Source organism: Nyctibius grandis, chromosome 6 (genome assembly GCF_013368605.1).
Source record: "Nyctibius grandis isolate bNycGra1 chromosome 6, bNycGra1.pri, whole genome shotgun sequence".
Lineage (NCBI taxonomy): Eukaryota > Metazoa > Chordata > Aves > Nyctibiiformes > Nyctibiidae > Nyctibius > Nyctibius grandis.
In genome coordinates, this window is record NC_090663.1 from 12,326,825 (window position 1) to 12,345,032 (window position 18,208).

Sequence of the window (18,208 nt, forward strand, 5' to 3'; positions counted from 1 at the left end):
CTCTTGTTGCACAGAGAGGAGGGATCACCCCCTTTTGATCTTTGCATGAGGGCCCCATACAAAGGCACGCTTATATTTGGGCATTGTACAGACTTTTATTCTTAGAAATAATCAACTAAATTGTTCAAAATTCATTCTAATTTTTCTCCACTCCATCATTTGGGTGGAAGGCACAGAGCATTTGTATTATTTTCTTGGTGTCTTTTAATTTCATTAAAATAGGAATACATTATAATTATAAACTAGTTTGGAAAATTGGGAGTTCTTATTCTTTCCAGTGGAAATGAAAATTTTATGGGTAACACAAACAATTTTTACAGGAATTGAATACTTGTACTACATAAAGTCTTTGACAAAGTGGAAATGAGATTGAATATCAAAGATCTATTAAAGAGAGGAAAGATTAGTCTCTCCTGAAGATCTGTCAGCTGTGTCATGTTTAAGCTTAGCTGCACACTGTTAGAGCAAGGAGGAAAGATGGAAGAAATTCCAAATTAATTCTAATGTTTTACAGCTTCACTAAAAATTTAGAAGATAGGCATCATAATTGCCACTTTTAATAATTGCCATTAGTCCTCCAAAATATGTTATCAGGACATTATTACAACAAAGCAAACAAAGATGACTTCTGAGAACGTTTTTCAAAGTACTTAATCACTTGTCTAACTTTCAGAGCTCAAATAACTTCAGGATGTTTCTTCAAATGCTTAAATTAGCCATGCACTTGAGTACCCTGGTGTGTTGTGAACTAAATCCTACCAGTGTGCACTGACGACAGTGAGAACTGGACCCACTCATAGCACAGTTCTCAGCAGAGACAAGGGTCTCCCCATTTCATTTCATTAGATCCATTATGAGCATATATCATTCCCTCTTGCAGCTTTTGAATATGCAGATTTTCCCCTGAGTGCAGCTATGCTTTTTGTGGTGCCTTTTCTGGAATATTTTCTGATGCATTACTTTATCAGAATTTTATATGATACTCTCTCTGTCTGCAGAAAGCCCGTGTCCCTTGGCCAACCGCATAGTGTGGCCACTGTGATGTTTTTATCAATAACCAGAGAAAGATGAAGTCTTAAATATAAAGACTTAAATATAAAGATGTTTTCTAAGCATCAGGAGGAAAATGTTCCTGAAAAAAAGGATGGCATTGTAATTTGTGGCTTTCAGTAAGTGAACTAAATAGTTTATTTTCACTTACTCTCTGTTGCCCCCAGCTGGTACTCAGAGTCTTGGTACCAGTAGCTGCATCTCCCTGCCCCAACACACAAGCCCTACATCTACATTCAGACATCATTACATCCCTTTCTTCAAAGGTAAGGTCCAGGAATGCAAAACTGTGCTGTGATACTGTAGACTTATTCAGATGTGTTTCACTTTTATGTCTGTGCAAGCATGGCTTCCACTTGGATAAAATTTGTCTTACTTTTGTGCAAGTGCTTTCTTGATGTACTGTGTAAGTTATAAGAATTGAGTGAGTATGGGTTGTTTTATTTTTGCTTTTTTTTTCAGTGAGTGTTAAGTGTTTTTCAATGGGATGGAGGGAAGGAATTAGATTTTCTAATGAAAATGAGGGAGGGGAATAATTTAAAAGTCTGTTTGTTCTAAAATACAGTGTTTACCCTATTTTGATGACGCTAAATAAATATTGTAACAAGCTTATACATTGGATCCAACATTGGGTGATCAGTTATCTAACCTTCTAACCTACATTTAGGAATTCTTCATACTATTTGTAGCATTACCAAAAATTATGTCAGATAAGCTAGTTAAATCAATATACCTGCACTGATTAGCAAATAATGTTATAAAACAGAGTAACTGAATCTACTCTCCTTGCCATTAAATTTTTTTGCAGTGGATATTAACTTTTAATGACCTCCATGTTGCAGATGTGAGGCAGTAATGAGAAATGCCAAGAACTTTTGAGGCAAAGGCTATTTTTTTTATCTAGTTAGTTAAATGTCAGAAAGAGAAGACATTCAGCTACCACATGTGTCTTCCCCTGAGTCTGTCCTCTCTAGTAACAATACAAGCAGGGAGGAGGCATGAATGTTGAATGCCAAACATTTTCAGTGCCTCTTCCTTGACTGTCATGTACTGTTTGATTTAATAAAGCAAAACTGTTCTTCTTGCCTTCGTAACCATTGCAGAAAAGGAAGTGACCCTCTGCAGGAACCAGACTTGCAAACTCAAATGAATAGCAGGCACTCATCACCTTTGGAAAAATAACTAATGCATCTTCATTGGGCCCTAATGCATCCAGAAACAGTTCCGTCCAAAGTCAGCTGAATTTCACTGGTATAAGCAGGGACAGAATCAGGTTTGAGTCTCCCAGATGTGATCCCTTAGGAGAAAATTTTGGAAGAAAAAGCTGATCAGTTTAAGCTGATTGTTGCCATTTGAAAGTCTACCTGCAAAACTCCTTCCCACACCCATAAGCACCTACCCCCCAGCCATTTCTCGGAAGGCTGGCACACACCCTGGTATTCCCTGAGGCACTGTGTGAACAATTTTTTGATCTGTCCTTTAAATTTAGACGATATTGTCCAACCTGATATACTAAGTAAGAAAAACCTCTTTAGTGTGCTGCAGTGCACGATTTCACTGTATGAAAAGCTCTTATTCGAAAGCCCACCTGCAGTTGCTTAGCAGCACTCCCCTTAAATTGAGTTTCTCTTCAGTACTATCTGCTGTTGCTCAGACCAGCAGCAATTACTTTGTGCTGCTGTTTGGAGGAAGAAATCCTCAAGTGGCAGCTCCTTGTGCCCAAACAATTATTGGTAGTGTGATCAAAATTACAATATTTTGCAATTCTGCAGCACTTTTTATCAAGGAGTTAAAATATTTTGCAAGCAGTAGCTTACAGTCCCTCACAGCGCTCCTGTGAGGCAAGTGAGCCTCTTTATAATTTTTCTGTATAGGTAATCCTGAGCCTGCAGAGGTTGTATAGATTATCTGGTGGTTTACACTGAGTTAACGTCTCAGTCCAAAAGTAGTCAGAAGATTAGCCCCCTTCCTCTTGAAGTTCTCCGAGTTCTTTTCTCTGAGTTGCAGACTGGTTTTTTTTTCTTATCTTGAGAAGCCTTTTGAGTGTATCGATGTGCTGTTTTTTCCTCTTTGAAGTGGTTAGTGTGGGAAGAGTAGGACTGTAGAAATAGTTGCTTTGTATCCAGACCAAGATTAATGTTGCCACTTTAGTTTTAAAAAAGAGAAATCATGCTCATTTAAAAATTTTTATTAAATCCAAAAATAATACACTGGTTAATAATATTAGAAGTAATCTTTGTAAAACCAGCACTCCACAATCGTCATAAAAAATATTTCTTTAAGCTTCCAGGAGACAGAACCATTAGTACTCTAGGGAAATTAAACCAGGCAGAATCTTCCTTTTGTCTTCACTGAGTTTGCGTCATGCTCATCCTGAGAATTACATGGTCCATCATTTTTCCAGCGACAAATATGATTGCTTAATTCCTGTTCTTTCTTCAGTATACTGTAGTCTAGCTCCCATGAAGTGTGATAGGATGAGCTATTCTTTATCATGCAGACAAATGATTTGGTTGTGCTCTTTTAAGGATTTTTGTCTTCAAAATGTCTTCAAAATAAATCCCGTGACAGCCTCGCTTCAAGAAAGCTTCAGAGTTCATGCCCTTGCAAATCATAGGGCGTGATATTCCGAGTACCTACGCTTGGTGTAACTCTTCCTCTTGAGGTGATGGAGTCAGTGAGCGTACGGGTTCACTGTGCTGAGCCCCACTAAAAAATGCTTACTTGAAATGTGATGGAAAGTATCTTGCTTTCTAGTGCAGGAGCACAGCTTCCAAAGGCCATTTATTTGGCTTTGAAAGCTTGAAAAGAATTAGTCATCAAACTTCAAAAAACTTTGTCTATCTTAATGCACCATGTGCAGAGATATTAAAGGATCCAGTTTTGGGAGTAGGCCCTGATATCTCCCACATCAGGCCAGTGGTATCTGTTTGTTGTTCAATCCCAAACTTAAACAGCTCTTACTGTAACTTGTTATCAAATGTCCCATCCTCCCAGATAAGATAAAAACTGACTAGGAAGGAGGTATAAACAACATGATACTTTTCCTGACAATCCCTTGAAAAGGGAGCCTGGTTTGAGCTCTGGGCTGTTGGCTCCACGCACACAAGGTTAAAAGAGCACCCTACCCTGTCAGCAGCCAAGAGACACAAGGAAGTTTTTGTGGTTGACACTCAAGTTCAAAGTAAACTTTTCCAGATGCTTTCCAAATTAATCAAAATCCAGGGAAGAGGTCATGATTCTGTTTTTTTGCTCTGCACTGACCAGTAGAGCAGATCACAGCCTGCAGCTGCTTGTGGCAGAAGACAAAACCAAAAGTTTGAAAAATCAGTCTCTCTGGTAGTTTTATTTTCTCTGAGCCATTATTTGAAGTTCTTCTTCAATGTATATCGGGCAAACCTTGAAAGAGACATTCTTGGCAGAGTCATTTCAGAGCTTTTTATTATAGGGTAGATTAAATGACTATCTGGAGTTCCTACACTTAAACTTTCTACGTGGGTCTTCAGTTTGCTTTATTATTAAATACTTATTTTTGTGTGTAAAATGTGAAATACAACTGCTCTTTTGGGTTTGTCCAAATCGGTGGCAGAGTTGTAATTTAAATGTGCATCAGTTTGTACAAGTGGGCTGCAAGAAGGATCTTTTCCCTCATTTCATCCTTAATTCTTCCCTTCCGAGCAAGTTAGAGGTGATGGCTTTGCAAACTGCTCCACCCAGGTGATCCTTGCATTGAGCAGTTCGTGGATTTGCTGTCCCTTGGTACTTGTGCTTGCATCCGCTTTTCTTCCAAGTTTATTCCTCTTAATCGATGCTTCCTCCTGATTCCCCGCTGACACCCTACCCTATCCCTGAAGAATGACTCTATGTGTGTACAATGCCAGCACCTTGGGGTCATTGCTCAATGACATAATTATTCATGCAAGTCATCTATGAATATGAGGTTTTAATAATGTGCTAATTTTAAGTAAATGAGGAATTAATACACTGTGAAAATCGCTTGAAAACTTCCCTTTTATTTTCAAATCAAAAATTCCCATAGTAACATCACTTTGGGGTGAAGATTTTTAAGGTTATTGGAGTTGTAAAGGACCTTACTTAAGTAAGTGTCCACCGCTGCTCTGTGCATGCAAAGTTAGAGTGACGTTGAGGCTTCTTCCATTTAGTAGGGATGGCCAAGCATCTGGGCAGCAAGCAAAGAAAGAGGGAACTAATAAATGTGCAGTGAAAACCTGTCAACACTTCTTTCCTTCCAAGAGCAAAGCGGGAATCAAGAAACTGAATAACCGTCTGGTTCCTTGTCTGAGGACAACTCGATTGCAAGCTGGTGGTGACGCATCAGATTTTTAGTAATGCCATAATTCTTCCCTTACTTTTTGGAAGGACCATAGGTTATCAGCATGTGCGATTGTAATTTCACGTTCTCAGCTGCTCTGATGACATTTTTTTCAACAAGAAATCACTGTTATTGAGTACACAGTGGTAATGGCTGAATAGTTCGTGAGTTTTAATTTTTCACCAACTGTGAAAATAACAAAGTTTAGAACAGATCAGGTAGTCTATCATCATGAGATACACAACACGCTCTTCTGACCCTGTCTGGCCTGCTTCTGCTCCTGTTGAACTCAGTGGCACTACTCAGTTGACCTCAGTGGTGCATGTCAAGGCTGGCTTTGGTGACAGACAGGTGACCATGTGTCCACTGCTTGTCAACAGAGGCAAGGATCTAGCAAAGACCACGTCCATGGGCATGGCCTAGACAGTTATGGTAATCCAGTAGTTTTATGGTTATAAAACTTCCTGTCCCTGAAGGCAGAACTCAATTACAGATCTAGTGCTCTGAGCTGCTGCACTTTCTTTACCCCCAAAAAAGTTACTTTAATTTCATAGTTACTAGCTATTAAATTTGTGCTCCATCCACACTAAAACAATAACAGCAAATTAAAAACCATTTTATGTTAGAATAAATGTCATGTTTGGCTTCCAGTTGCTTAACAGTGCTGTAAATTAATTGGATTTTACAAGTCCCAAAAAAGTAGAGCTTTACTTTTTTGTTTGCCAAGCAGCACTATAATGCCATAGAGTGTGCTTCAGGGAAATTAGCTAAGAGGAAATCAACAGCACCTAATGAGCATCTGATAAAACAAGTGGAAAAATGGATACGGATAAAGCCTATGTTTATCTTGAAATTTGGTGAAGTGACTATGGCATTATAGATCCATGACTTGATAATCCAACGTTGTTTGCATAAATATAAAATGCTGTGGCATGTTACCTGTGGGAAAAGTTTTCAATTAAGAACCAGATTTCAACATCTTTTTTTTTCACTGATACGTGCAGAAATATTTTACTTAACCATAACATCTGTTTTTTGGTCTAGTCCTGCTTTGAGATAATTTAAACACTACTGAATGATTTCATTACTGGTTTCAGGGGCAGGCTATGAGCCATAGCACTGAACTTTTCAAAAACTTGATTGAAAGATTATTCAGTCAAGGTTACGCAAAATACGTTGCAAGATTGTGGATGTTCTTATCCTTTTATTTTCTTCATTAGAGTGTTGTTAAAAGAGAAGCTTTCATTTCCAAGTGAGACAGTTTAATCTGATATTATCGAGCAGATATTCATTATTGATGAGATGTTTGGAGACTGAGCCAAGATGCTGTGCTGAAAAATGACGGGTTTTACAAAAAACATATATATAAAACTGTTGGATTAACAAGTCATTCTGAACAAGCTTTTATGCTTGAAATACTCTACTTTGCTTTCCATTTTTTTTTATCTGCTTTCTTTGCTCTTCCCCTTGGAGGCAGTGAAAGTGGTCGGAGCACTCCAAGCTTATCCATGTACTCAGACAGCAAATCTTCACCTTCTGTCTATCAGCAGGCTCCTAGGCATTTCCATATTCCAGGTAGGCATTCAACTGCTTAGCTTTTGATTTTCAATTGCTGGCACCTGTTTATTCTCTCATGAATGTAATTCCTTTTTTTTGCATTGATTTGTGAACTTTGAACTGCAAGAGAAGAAAATATCTAATAAGTGAAAATCTGTTAACTGTTAAACCTAGTCTCCGAAATAAAGGAGTTAAGAGAGCTGTGCGCTTATGTATGTAAAAAAATTGCATTGGAGGCAACAGACAGTGACAAATGTTAAGCCTACAAAGATACAATTATTTATAGTGTCATGGCTGCATAGGTCTGTTGCATTTGTGTGCAGGAGGGAAGGCTGAAGGGGTTTTTGGTTTTGTTTTTTTCCTTATCCAACTGCCCTCTGAATTAAAGAGTCATATTAACATAGACTTTAAAAATAGCTGGAAGACTTTAGACCTCCAGGAAGCTCACTGTGGCAGTGTCTTTGCATATGTACTATACTGTTTTCAAGTTCACATTCAGTTTACAAGCGCATTAAATTTTTGTCCATGCTGTTTAGCTTTTTGACTGCTAAGCACATCTACCTGCTCAGTGGAATAGTTTGTTTATTTATGCTTAGCTTCTGGGTTAACATTTCTGTAAACACACCATAATTAGGAATTGTATCTGCTCAGGTCTGTAGTACTACATAAATCTGATGTCTGTACAACATGATATGGGAACTCTGGACTGTGGCTCTGGGGGCTTTCAAAAAATTCCTGGAAGGCCAGGTTAGCTATACAATTCAAAATATAGATAAACTATAGGATTTCCTATAAGAATATTAGGCATTTCCAGGATAAACATCTATATCTGAACATGTACACTTTCTTCATAATTAATGGACAAAGTCCCTTTTCAAGTGTATTATAGTAGTCTGTTGTACCTGTAATGAATTTTATTTTAAGTAGTGAAAAGTGTAACCAGTTTCTCTTTGTTGTCTGTGAAGTCTACATTGGTAGTACAGATATAACCACCTACATTTCAGCAAATGGATGCCATTCAAGGTGTCTTAAAGCACTTAATACCCCTATACTTACGGGGTATTATGCTGCACAGGTAGGTATAGCCAATGTTTTAAACATATAAAGTTATGGGTAAGGCTTCGTTCTCTTGTGATCACCAGTGAATGACAAACCACTGCATGAATGCGTAGTCTTTGTTCAAGTGTTTGCATTTTAGCAATGTTGAGAGGAGACAAGAGCAGCATGGTCTGAACTGCTTGCTTACTCTTCTATTCTTTCCTTTCTCTTTCCTCTTCCTCAGACACTGGCGCAAAAGATAACATCTATAGGAAACCTCCTATCTACAAACAGCATGGTACAGTCTGCTTTTCTCTGTTGTGGTCTTCTCTACATGCCTTTGTAAAGAAATGCATATTGACTTCCAAATTAGTTTGCTGTAGCTTTTGCATTTCATTCCCTATAATCTCAAATAGAAAAGGAAAAAAAAAGTAACGTGAAAATTAAATAACATTTTGTATAACATGCTGTCCAAGGATTCCGTAAGTTCTCTAAAACTGGGATAATGATATTTTGATTTGTCTTGGTAATTCAGAGTTGATACTAACTTCAAAGCAGTTTTCTTATGTATGGAATGATACAAAACATATAAATGTGGAAGGTTGCTCTCCTGTTTTCAGACCATGCCTTGGGATATCTAGTTTTTGTAAATAATTCTTACTTCTACATTACTGGGGAAAAAAAGATGTTCATTGGTAAGTGGTGTATATGAAATATCTGCTTTTCATCTGCAGGTTCTTCAAGCTGTAAAATATCAGAAACAAATGTAATCACACCATGGCAGTTAGGAACAAATTCAGTAGCTGATAACATCGGCAAGATATAATTGGAAAACCTTTGGTAGACCCAGCAACAAGACTGCTGTTTGAGTTTCTAAATAACAAAAAGAAATATGTGATGTTTTATGCCACTGAGTATCTGACTTAAGACTCTAGTAAATATAAAAAATAGAAATACAATGTCTGCATTCTTCTATTATTATGTTTGCTGTATATTTAATTGTTAACTAGTTAACATCAATGCAATTTCCATGTTGATGTCAGTGCCTTTGTGTTCTCAGTGATGTTTGACAATGATCTTGGTTCATGATACAGGCTTAGAAGTACAGAATTCATTTTTCTAAACTGAATTCCATTATTAATCTTTAGAAACAAATATGTATGGATTCTGCTGCATTAGGGTGCCTAGAAAGTGCAGAAGTACATTTCTGATTAAAAGTCATGACTGGGGTACTCCTGTACTCAGAAGCAAAGGACAAAAATAAAAATAAAATGCGTAATATAAATCTTCCCCAAACCAAAAATTGTATTTTAATCATGATTGCTCCCCTACTTGGGAATGAATGAGAGAAAAAGTAAACATGAGAGATGTTCATCACACTGTGAGCAGTAGCTAAGGCGCTTTGAGGATGAAAGCATGTATCTTTCGGGGTATAGATGGGAGAATGAAGCTATGCCGCTCTTCATGGCAAGGGAAGGTCCAGGCTGCACCTGTGAGCAATGTCTATGTTGGAGAAACTCTTCCCATCCTATTACCTTCTGCAACACTGTCCACACAGAGGTGACTTCCCACTTTGTATGTAAGAGTGAGAAAGCTCCATGTGTCTGTTCTCCCATACTTTGGCTTTAGCTGATAGCTGATAACTTTCCATGAGTCAAAGGTTAGGGAACTGCAGATACATCACTGGCTTCACGGTCAGAACAAGGAAAATACATTTTACATATTTTTCTGTTGTGGCAGTAGGAGGCTTTAACTGATTTTAAAATACTCAATTAACATTTAGTCTAAAAATGATGCTTTTATGTAGTTATCATTTTTATACTGTCTTTCATGGAAAATGACATTTATTTCTTTTTGGATGAAGTTAGTTTGGATCTGACACAGTAATAGGAGTTATCAGCTGATGTCTCCCAACTGAGTGAGTCAGCCTGTGCACGTTCACTGTAACTGGTGCTTCATGCTAAAGTTACTGCACGTTCAAATCATCCAGATTTAGAGAACCTCTGTGGTTTTTCTGGGTATGGTTTTGAACAAAATCAGACTTGTCCTGTGTCCTGGCTGTGTCATTTAATTTTATAGATATTTTTGGTTTGCAAAGAGGATTCTAAGCAGCAGCTTTTTTTGTTCCAGGCCAGGCATTTTTATATCAATTTTCCATCCATCAGATAGGCAGTCGAAGTCTGGATTATGTCAATTTTGCACTGCTCTATGGAGTTGTTTCTTGTAATCACTGGAGTGAGCGGAGGATTAAATTACTGAGTCAGCAATCTCTATAGGTTAACAAGGATATATGTTTTAAACTTTTTTTTATAGATTATAGATTTCCTGAAATGTGTGGAAAATACATGCTCGTTGTTTTTCTACTGAAGAGCAAAACATAAGTTACTCTACTTTGAAAAAGCAAAAAATCAATGAACTTTCCTTACAATTAAAAAAAAATTAAAAAAAAAAATTACCTTTTATTCTGGAAGAACTCCCAGCTAAAGCATGAACACACGAGCAGCTGATGATTCAGCTCCTCAAGCTAACGGGACACTGAACTGATACATGCTGAAAAGGAGCCAGAGAACATTCCTTTGTTGAAGAGACCAAGTTTGAACAAACAAGCACAAAAATGTTCTTTAAAACAAAAAGTGCAAGAAGCTCTTCCAAAACATTTGTCTTTAAAAGGTTTCAGTTACAGCAGTGCCCAACAGATTTGCTGTAGCTACAGCTTCTGTGTTTCTATTATAAACACCCAACTTCAGAATGAAGAAAAGGTGGTGGAAGAATGGGACATAGGAGAGATCAGGCTGAGAGCTGGGGTCGGAAAGTAAAGAGCACGGGAGCCTGTGTGGTTGTTCTTTTGTGTGTGTTCATGTTTCAAAAATATTTTAACATAGTTCAAAGTTTAAAAAAAAAAATTGAAGAGGTTTGCTCTTCAGCAATGTTAGCACTGATCCATGTGAAACATGCAGTTCACATTGGGGTTCACAGCAGAACTGAATATCCCTTGTACCAGTGAAGCTAATGCTCAGTACTGATGAAATTCAGGCCACTTGGATTTATGTGCCAACCATGTGTTGTAAAACCACCCTCAGGAACTTGGGAGGGGCAGGCCTTCATGGCCCCCATTGGTTTTTGTTGTGGTCCTGTGCATCTCTCTATAAAACCTTAGTGTTTAACTATTTTGAAGACAGATGTTCTCAAGACCCCTTGGAACATTTGAAATCTCTGAATAATGCTTTGGATTGAACTTGTTTTTTTCCTTTGGAAACATCAACATCTTGAAACAAAAGCAGTTTCCCAAAATGCATCAGATTCTCTATATGGATTTCTGATTTAGCGAAAGCAAGATCCATACCTATAACCTGGAACAACTCATTGACTGGTGATTTAGGGTATGCTCCCAAAATATCAGCAAACCAGGCTTAAGTCCTTCTTGCAATGTAGGAACTTTATTCTTCATCTGTCATATATGGATATTTCTTTCTATTTCTTTCTCGGAGAAGCAGCTTGCCATCTTGGGAAGATGCCCCTGTGAGGATGCTATTAGCTAATTGTAAAAACCTTGAGTTTTTTCATAATGCTGTTTTTATTTTATGACCCAGCTTTGTTTTGCCACATTAAATTGAGAAAAAAAACCTCTACAGTTACAGAGTTTCACCTCTAACCCATAGATTTTTTCCTTACTGCAACTTGTCATTTTTTAATTATCACCTCCTCAACAAAACCAGTTAAGGTCTGGGTGTGAGCTGTGTAATGGCACCAGAAAATGAAACAGAATAGCACTGAAATGCTAATGGTGGTGGCCTTTTGCCCGTGTTGTTTAGATGCAGGGCAGATCCTCTGCAAACATACTGGCTGGAGAAACGGAGAGGGCAGAGTTGTTCCCAACTAGCTGGGAGTGTTGCAGCACTTCTAATGGTGCAACTTGATTTCCTCCTCACCTCTGTCTCTGAGAGTCTAATCTGAGCCTTGACTTTTGTATTATTGTACTATTTTTATTATAAAAAATTTTTTCTGGCTACATTGCGTTGCATGGGGCTCTTGTTTTGCCCTTGCACTCAGACATTGCAGACAACCCCCTTGTTACAATGACTTCTCATGGGCTTAAAATTGTGGTAGATCATTGCATTACTCCAGTTTTGTACCATTAAACTCTCCCCAATGCAGCAGAGAGTGATACAAAGGCAAGTAGGACTCTAATTTTGAGAAGTTATCTGAAATTGTGTGAAATGTGGCACAAAATTTTTCTGTAGGATACTGAGGTGTAACTCAGTGTCTGGAACAATATGCTGGGACATAAAAGACAAGGAAAAACACATTTGACGGTTGGGAACTATGTAATGAATAGCTTTTAGGTTTTCAGTTTTGAGTTTTTCTTCTCAGCAAGATGGAAAATTACAAGAAAATAAACCAACAGTAAAACATGAGCAATATTTTTTTGTTAAAATACTCTTAAAGAGGGCAGTATAGTCAGGAAAGTGGTTGGTCACAGAATTGTGAATTTTAGAGTCTGGCACCGCCTCTCTTGCAGTTTTCATGAAGAGGTAACACCAGATTTGTTCCTATCTTCTTTACCATCATTGCCTATCTTTTTTGGGAACGTAGGATACCCAGGTGTGCAGACCACAAAATATCTGTGTAACCATATGTACTTTCATGGTAGTGGTAACACAGAAGAATGGGGAAGTGACTTGCTTCTGCGACCATAAAAATCTGTCCCTAAGTTATGATGTAGGATTTTTTCCACCAATCATTCCCCAAAAGCAGTTTCTTCCTAAAAAGATAGGTTCAAAATCCAGCAGGAATAGATTATCTAAATTCAGTGTATGTCTGAAGGATAAGTATTACTGTAAACATTTCAAAATTATTTTAAGTAATTCTATGAAACCATAGCTCTACACATTGCATTTTCTGCCCAGCTCTGTTTTGTTTTTTTTTAAATATTTTTTTTTTCCCCTCTTAATAATATTTGGAACATAACCACAATCAAAACAGAAGATAAAAAAGATGTAATCTGTTCTAGTCTTTAAAATGAACTTAATCTTCCAGCAGCAAGAAGATCAGAAGGGGAAGATGGAAGCTTGGATCAGGACAGTAAGAAGGTAATGATCAGAAAGAACAAAAGGGAATAGTTGATAGATTTTTTTGAAGCAAGTCTTTTTAAAAACATGTTCATACGTAAAGGTGTTCTTTCATATAACTGAAAAAATCATTACTACTTTTAGGCCTTTTCAAGAAGATACAGAGGGTTTAGCATCTACATTCTACAGTAAAGAAAGAAATAGGGATATTGAGATTAAGGGCAATAAGCTCATGGATTTTCACTCAGTCTCAATATATATATTGGTGATACAGCTAAGCCTGTGGACTTTTACTTAGGGTGCATATTAACATACAAGAAAAATAGTAACAGAAGATTAATTATAAGAAAATGACATAGTGCATCTTCTAAAGTGGGGTGCAGAAAGCAGCTTAATTAACAGAGAAACTGTCCTCAGACCAGCTGAAAGTAAGAAGTTTCTGGTAACTATGGCATCTAACAGGGAGTCCCATGATATAGTCAGCTTTTATCATTTGAGAAAGGATGGTACAAGTTGCAATGAGCATAAATACACAGTCAGTTCACAAGACTTCCCAGACAGGTGAGGTAGGAGAACTGCATTCGGATGTTAAATCCTGAATCCTGTAATGGGCTTTTACTCTCTCCAGCTAAAGACCAGTTGGCTTATTCTGAAAGGGGATGTGGACACCAGAACTAATTCCCCGGATTCGGACACCCGGTCTCTGTCTCTTACTGCTGGAACCGACAGAGAAAACTTCCTGAGAGCACAGGAGGGCACGACTGCCGGCTACTCCCGTGAGTACTGCTACCTATTTCCAATAGACAGGATGGTAGTATCAGGCAGATGGTTGATTGGTGCTAATTACACCTTGATAGAAACTATGTATTTTGAATACTAGTAGAGCCATTTCTTCTGTATTGTGATAAAGCATAAAGAACACTTTGCTCCATAGATTAATTTAGAAAGGACATTCTTTATTATTTCTCACAGTTATACCTGTAAGTTCACAGAAACCTTCCAGACATATAAGCCATTGAGTAACCAGGTGGAATAATGGGATAATTTTGTTGCTAAATACTGGTCTGAAGACCATATGTCCATGTTTACTGTCAGTACCAAAAGCATGTTCTACATATTTCTTACTCTGCATTTCAGTAAGTCAGGAAGTGAAGGAAACGATCATCAGAATTGAGTCTGAATTTTACATTTAGATTACATAAATGACAAAAAAAAATAGGTTAAATAAATTTTAACAGATAACTGGGCCATTCCTCTCCCTGCCTCCTCCACTTTACACCATACAGCAGTAGCCGGTCATCTGGGGTAAACAAGTTGGGGAAGCAGTTTTCCAAAAGAATGCATCCAACGCGAGGCATGTCTGGCAGCAGGGGTAGGATGTCAGTCTTGCGGGCATTTTGGTAAAGTGATAGCTGGCTCCATCAACTTATATTAAGGAAATTATGGCTTAGCTATGCAAGGAAGAGGAAAAACAGATGCTACAAAGTCTGTCGCAAGGCTGTAACAAGATAAAGAAGAAAAGTTATTTTGGATCTTCCATCTCACTGATCTAACCTGAAAGGATTTGATTCCTTATCCCTCACCAGACATCACATACATGTACACGAGGTGTGTTGTAGGATTCCCTGTGCAGGGGAAACTAAGTCTGGCCACCTCACACACCTAATATCTGTAAGTCATTGCCCAGAAATGAACACCTAAACCTTTTATTGTAATGCACACGTCAGGTATGTTTGGAAGCTTTATGGAGTTGATCTGATGCTTTTCTACAGACATATTGAGAGAATAGTCCTTGTGTGCAAATTCTATGTAGGGAGAAGTATGTGTCACACCAAGAACTGTGTTATACAGGAACAACATATGGTGTCATTTTTTTTCATGAAAATATTGCTGTATCTGTCATTCTTCTATACCAGCATTTCTTTTATTTTTTTTTTATTATCTTGGGTATGTGGAGCTATTAAAACTAGAAATGCAAAAGATGGTTCACACCTCTGTCAGGGTCAATGTAACCTCTGTGCCAATGCAATATAGGTTGCATAGTTCATTTTGCATTACTTTTTGTCAGTGTTTCTCCGTCCCTCATGAAAATTGGCCCTGTTACCCAATTAGCGGCTACACAGAAATGACTTTGAGGAAGTTTTCTTTTCTTGACATTCACAATGTTTCTCCCTTTCTTTCTGATTTTATTCAGCCGCATGACTGTTTTGTTACCCATGGACATCCTAAGTAACTCCTTCTCTACTCAGTTTTGCTATTTACTGTATTTGTACTCTGTCATGTGCCCTATCAGCCATGGAAGAGTAGCTTGTCTGCCTCTTGCACTCATGGTTGAGAGCAGCCAGATCTATAACTCATACATCAGTATGAGGCTTGTGTAATTAGCAGGCATCTGGAGTGGAGTTTGTATCTCCTAACATCCACCTGTGTAGATGTGTCTTTTTTCTATACGTGTAGATATTTAATAGTTAATCATTTACCATAATTCATGATTTTAAGTGTCACATATTTAGGAAAGCAGACATCTAGCAAGGTGTGTGACCCTTGCTGTTCATGTGTCCCTGATGTGCTGAGAGGCAACCTCAGAATATCCAGGTTAGAGTGAATGTCATACTGGAAAAAGCAGGAGCCATATCCATGCAGAGAGTGGTTGTTGTTCAGATAGTGCCTAATTAGAGAGAAAGATTGCTTTATCTTGGCCAGTTACTCCAGAAAATTTACTGTAATGGTATGACTGCTAAATGTAATAATTAGTAGTATGTGGTTGTTGGCTTTTGATGTTGTATTTTTTCTTTATATTAAAAAAAAAGAAGCCGCAAAATAAAACGTGTTTAACTTTGCAACTAAGTTCATGGGAAACAGAAGCTAAGTGAAATACAGTTCCCACTGGAGTCAGTGGGTCTTACTAGCTTGTTTTGGGCTGTTTCGGCTTTGCTTACCTCAGGTTTTTTCCAGGCGGCCATGCGATGTCGCTTGTGCCCGCGGATGTGGCTCAGTCCTGGCAGCCTGGGAGGCAGCTCTTCGGCTGCTACGTGCTAAAGTGAACTGTGTTCATTTTCAAACTGTGGTCTTTACCTTAGTGCATTTTTCCCTGGTAACTGAGTAATACTATCTGGCAATAGGCAATAGAACAAAACCATCCCACCCATCTTCTCTGTAGCCAAGAGGCCATGAAATTGAGCTCTGCACTGATGTTCAACACCAGCATCTTTCTCCAGACAGGACTAGAGATGACAATTTTAGAATCATAGAATGGTTTTGATTGGAAAGGACCTTAAAGATCATCTAGTTCCAACCCCCCTGCCACGGGCAGGGACACCTTTCCTCTAGACCAGGTTGCTCAAAGCCTCATCCAATCTGGCCTTAAACACTGCCAGGGAGGGGGCAGCCACAACTTCTCTGGGCAACCTGTGCCAGTGTCTCACCACCCTCACAGTAAAGAATTTCTTCTGAATATCTAATCTAAATCTACCCTCTTTCAGTTTAAAACCATTCCCCCTCATCCTATCACTACATGCCCTTGTAAAAAGTCCCTCTCCAGCTTTTTTTCTTGCATAACCGTTCGCTCTGTCTCAAGGGTGCTATATGCTCTTTGCCCTCTGGTGTCATTACCATTCAGATAACAAGCAATGATAAGTTTCCAGTTTCTAAACTGGAATAGGTAAGTGATCCATCTAATTCAGTATTCATCACTACGTCCCTGTATCAGACATGGAAAACTCCTGCAGGGCCAAAAACAGAAGTTCTGCTCGTAGTTTGTACCACTCCTCAGATTGTGGTTGATTATCTTTCTGAAACATCTCTTGCTTTTATAGATCGTCTTCATTTTGCTAGCCTAAATAAGTCAAGCTTATCAAGCCATGTTTCCTGTGGTGAGCTTTCATTGCCCCAGTTATCTTGTAGGCCACTGGTTTGGTGGAGTTAATTTAACCCACTTGAACACTGATGAACAAGAACAGCACAAAGGATTCCTCCAGGATCTCCTGTCACTGCCTGAAAATACTACAATTATTCCTGTATCTTATATGTATCAAGCCAGACATTTCAACTTTTGCCTTTTTAATACTTATATTAGCAACTCAAGGTCATCTTGTGATTGAGCTGTTTATCTAAGCCTCTTGCCTTCCCTATCATTTCCAAATGATGAGCTCTCAGAATAAATAGTAGAAGTTTGGGTTATTTCTTAGTCCCCAAATGCATGACTTCTCCCATGAATTGCTAAATTTGATCCCATTTCTATTACTCTAATGTTCAAGGTTATCCCAGTTCTTTATGATGTCCCAATCCTCCTCTATATTGGCAGCGCTTTATAACTTCGTTTCAACAGCAAAGTTTATTAGCCCATTACTATTTTTGGTGTCTAGATGGTTAGTGAAAACATTAGGCAATTTCAACTCAGCACCAGTCTGTGCTGACACTTTTCTCTATCAGCACTGCTCAGTTCTCACTACCCATTTCTTACATTTCATTATTGCCTTACTGACCCTATAATTCCTCTGGCAAACTCCGTCTTCTCCATATTTGCATTTATTTCCATGTGTAGCAACATACCAAACACTTCAATGATATCACATTAGATGAGATCCAATAAAATTTATGTTGTGCAGAAGTCGTTTCTCTTAACAAAGAAAGCTACCAAGCAAGTCTGGCACTGTGTCTTTAACTTATGTCAAACCAATTAAAATCTATGTGACTATAATCGATTTTCTTTTTACTTCGATGGTTTTGTTCAGTTTTTCCGTAAGTTTTATGTTGGAAGCTCCTTATTAGCTTTTTCCCCTCTTAATTATAAAAACTATAGTTGCTGTTCTCCAATGGTAAGAGGTATTGGACTTGCAATTCGATGTGAGCTTATAGCTCCTTGTTCAAGTACATTAAGTGCTTTGAATAATGTTTCCATCACGACTGTGATTCATTGGCATACCCTTATCCCGTTAGCTTTCCCTCCTTGCTCAGTACTCTGCCTTTTGTTCCTAAAAATGGAGGTGAAATACTCCTTCAGCGTTGGAGCCCTACCTAGGTTGCCTTTCACCTCTGCTGTGTACTGACACAGCATAACTCCCAGTGATCCCATTTCTTTTTTCCTTGTTCTCTTTTTATTTGGATAGCTGGAGAACCTTTTGCTATTTGTTTTAATATCATTTTCAGTGTTTAACTCAGC

The 18,208-nt window shown here is 38.2% G+C and overlaps 1 protein-coding gene across 5 annotated transcripts in view; it reads left to right on the forward strand.

Moving 5' to 3' along the window:
* ABLIM2 (actin binding LIM protein family member 2) overlaps positions 1-18,208 on the forward strand; it is a 150,131-nt gene that overhangs the window by 111,759 nt on the left and 20,164 nt on the right. For 2 of the 5 annotated variants that reach the window (XM_068403068.1, XM_068403067.1), the window contains exons 12-16: positions 1,218-1,316; positions 6,857-6,958; positions 8,223-8,276; positions 13,016-13,068; positions 13,676-13,823. In XM_068403068.1, the coding sequence (XP_068259169.1) occupies positions 1,218-1,316; positions 6,857-6,958; positions 8,223-8,276; positions 13,016-13,068; positions 13,676-13,823 (456 nt within the window). The remainder of the gene's footprint in view (positions 1-1,217; positions 1,317-6,856; positions 6,959-8,222; positions 8,277-13,015; positions 13,069-13,675; positions 13,824-18,208) is intronic. The other 3 variants (XM_068403069.1, XM_068403070.1, XM_068403071.1) reach the window with 3 other exon arrangements.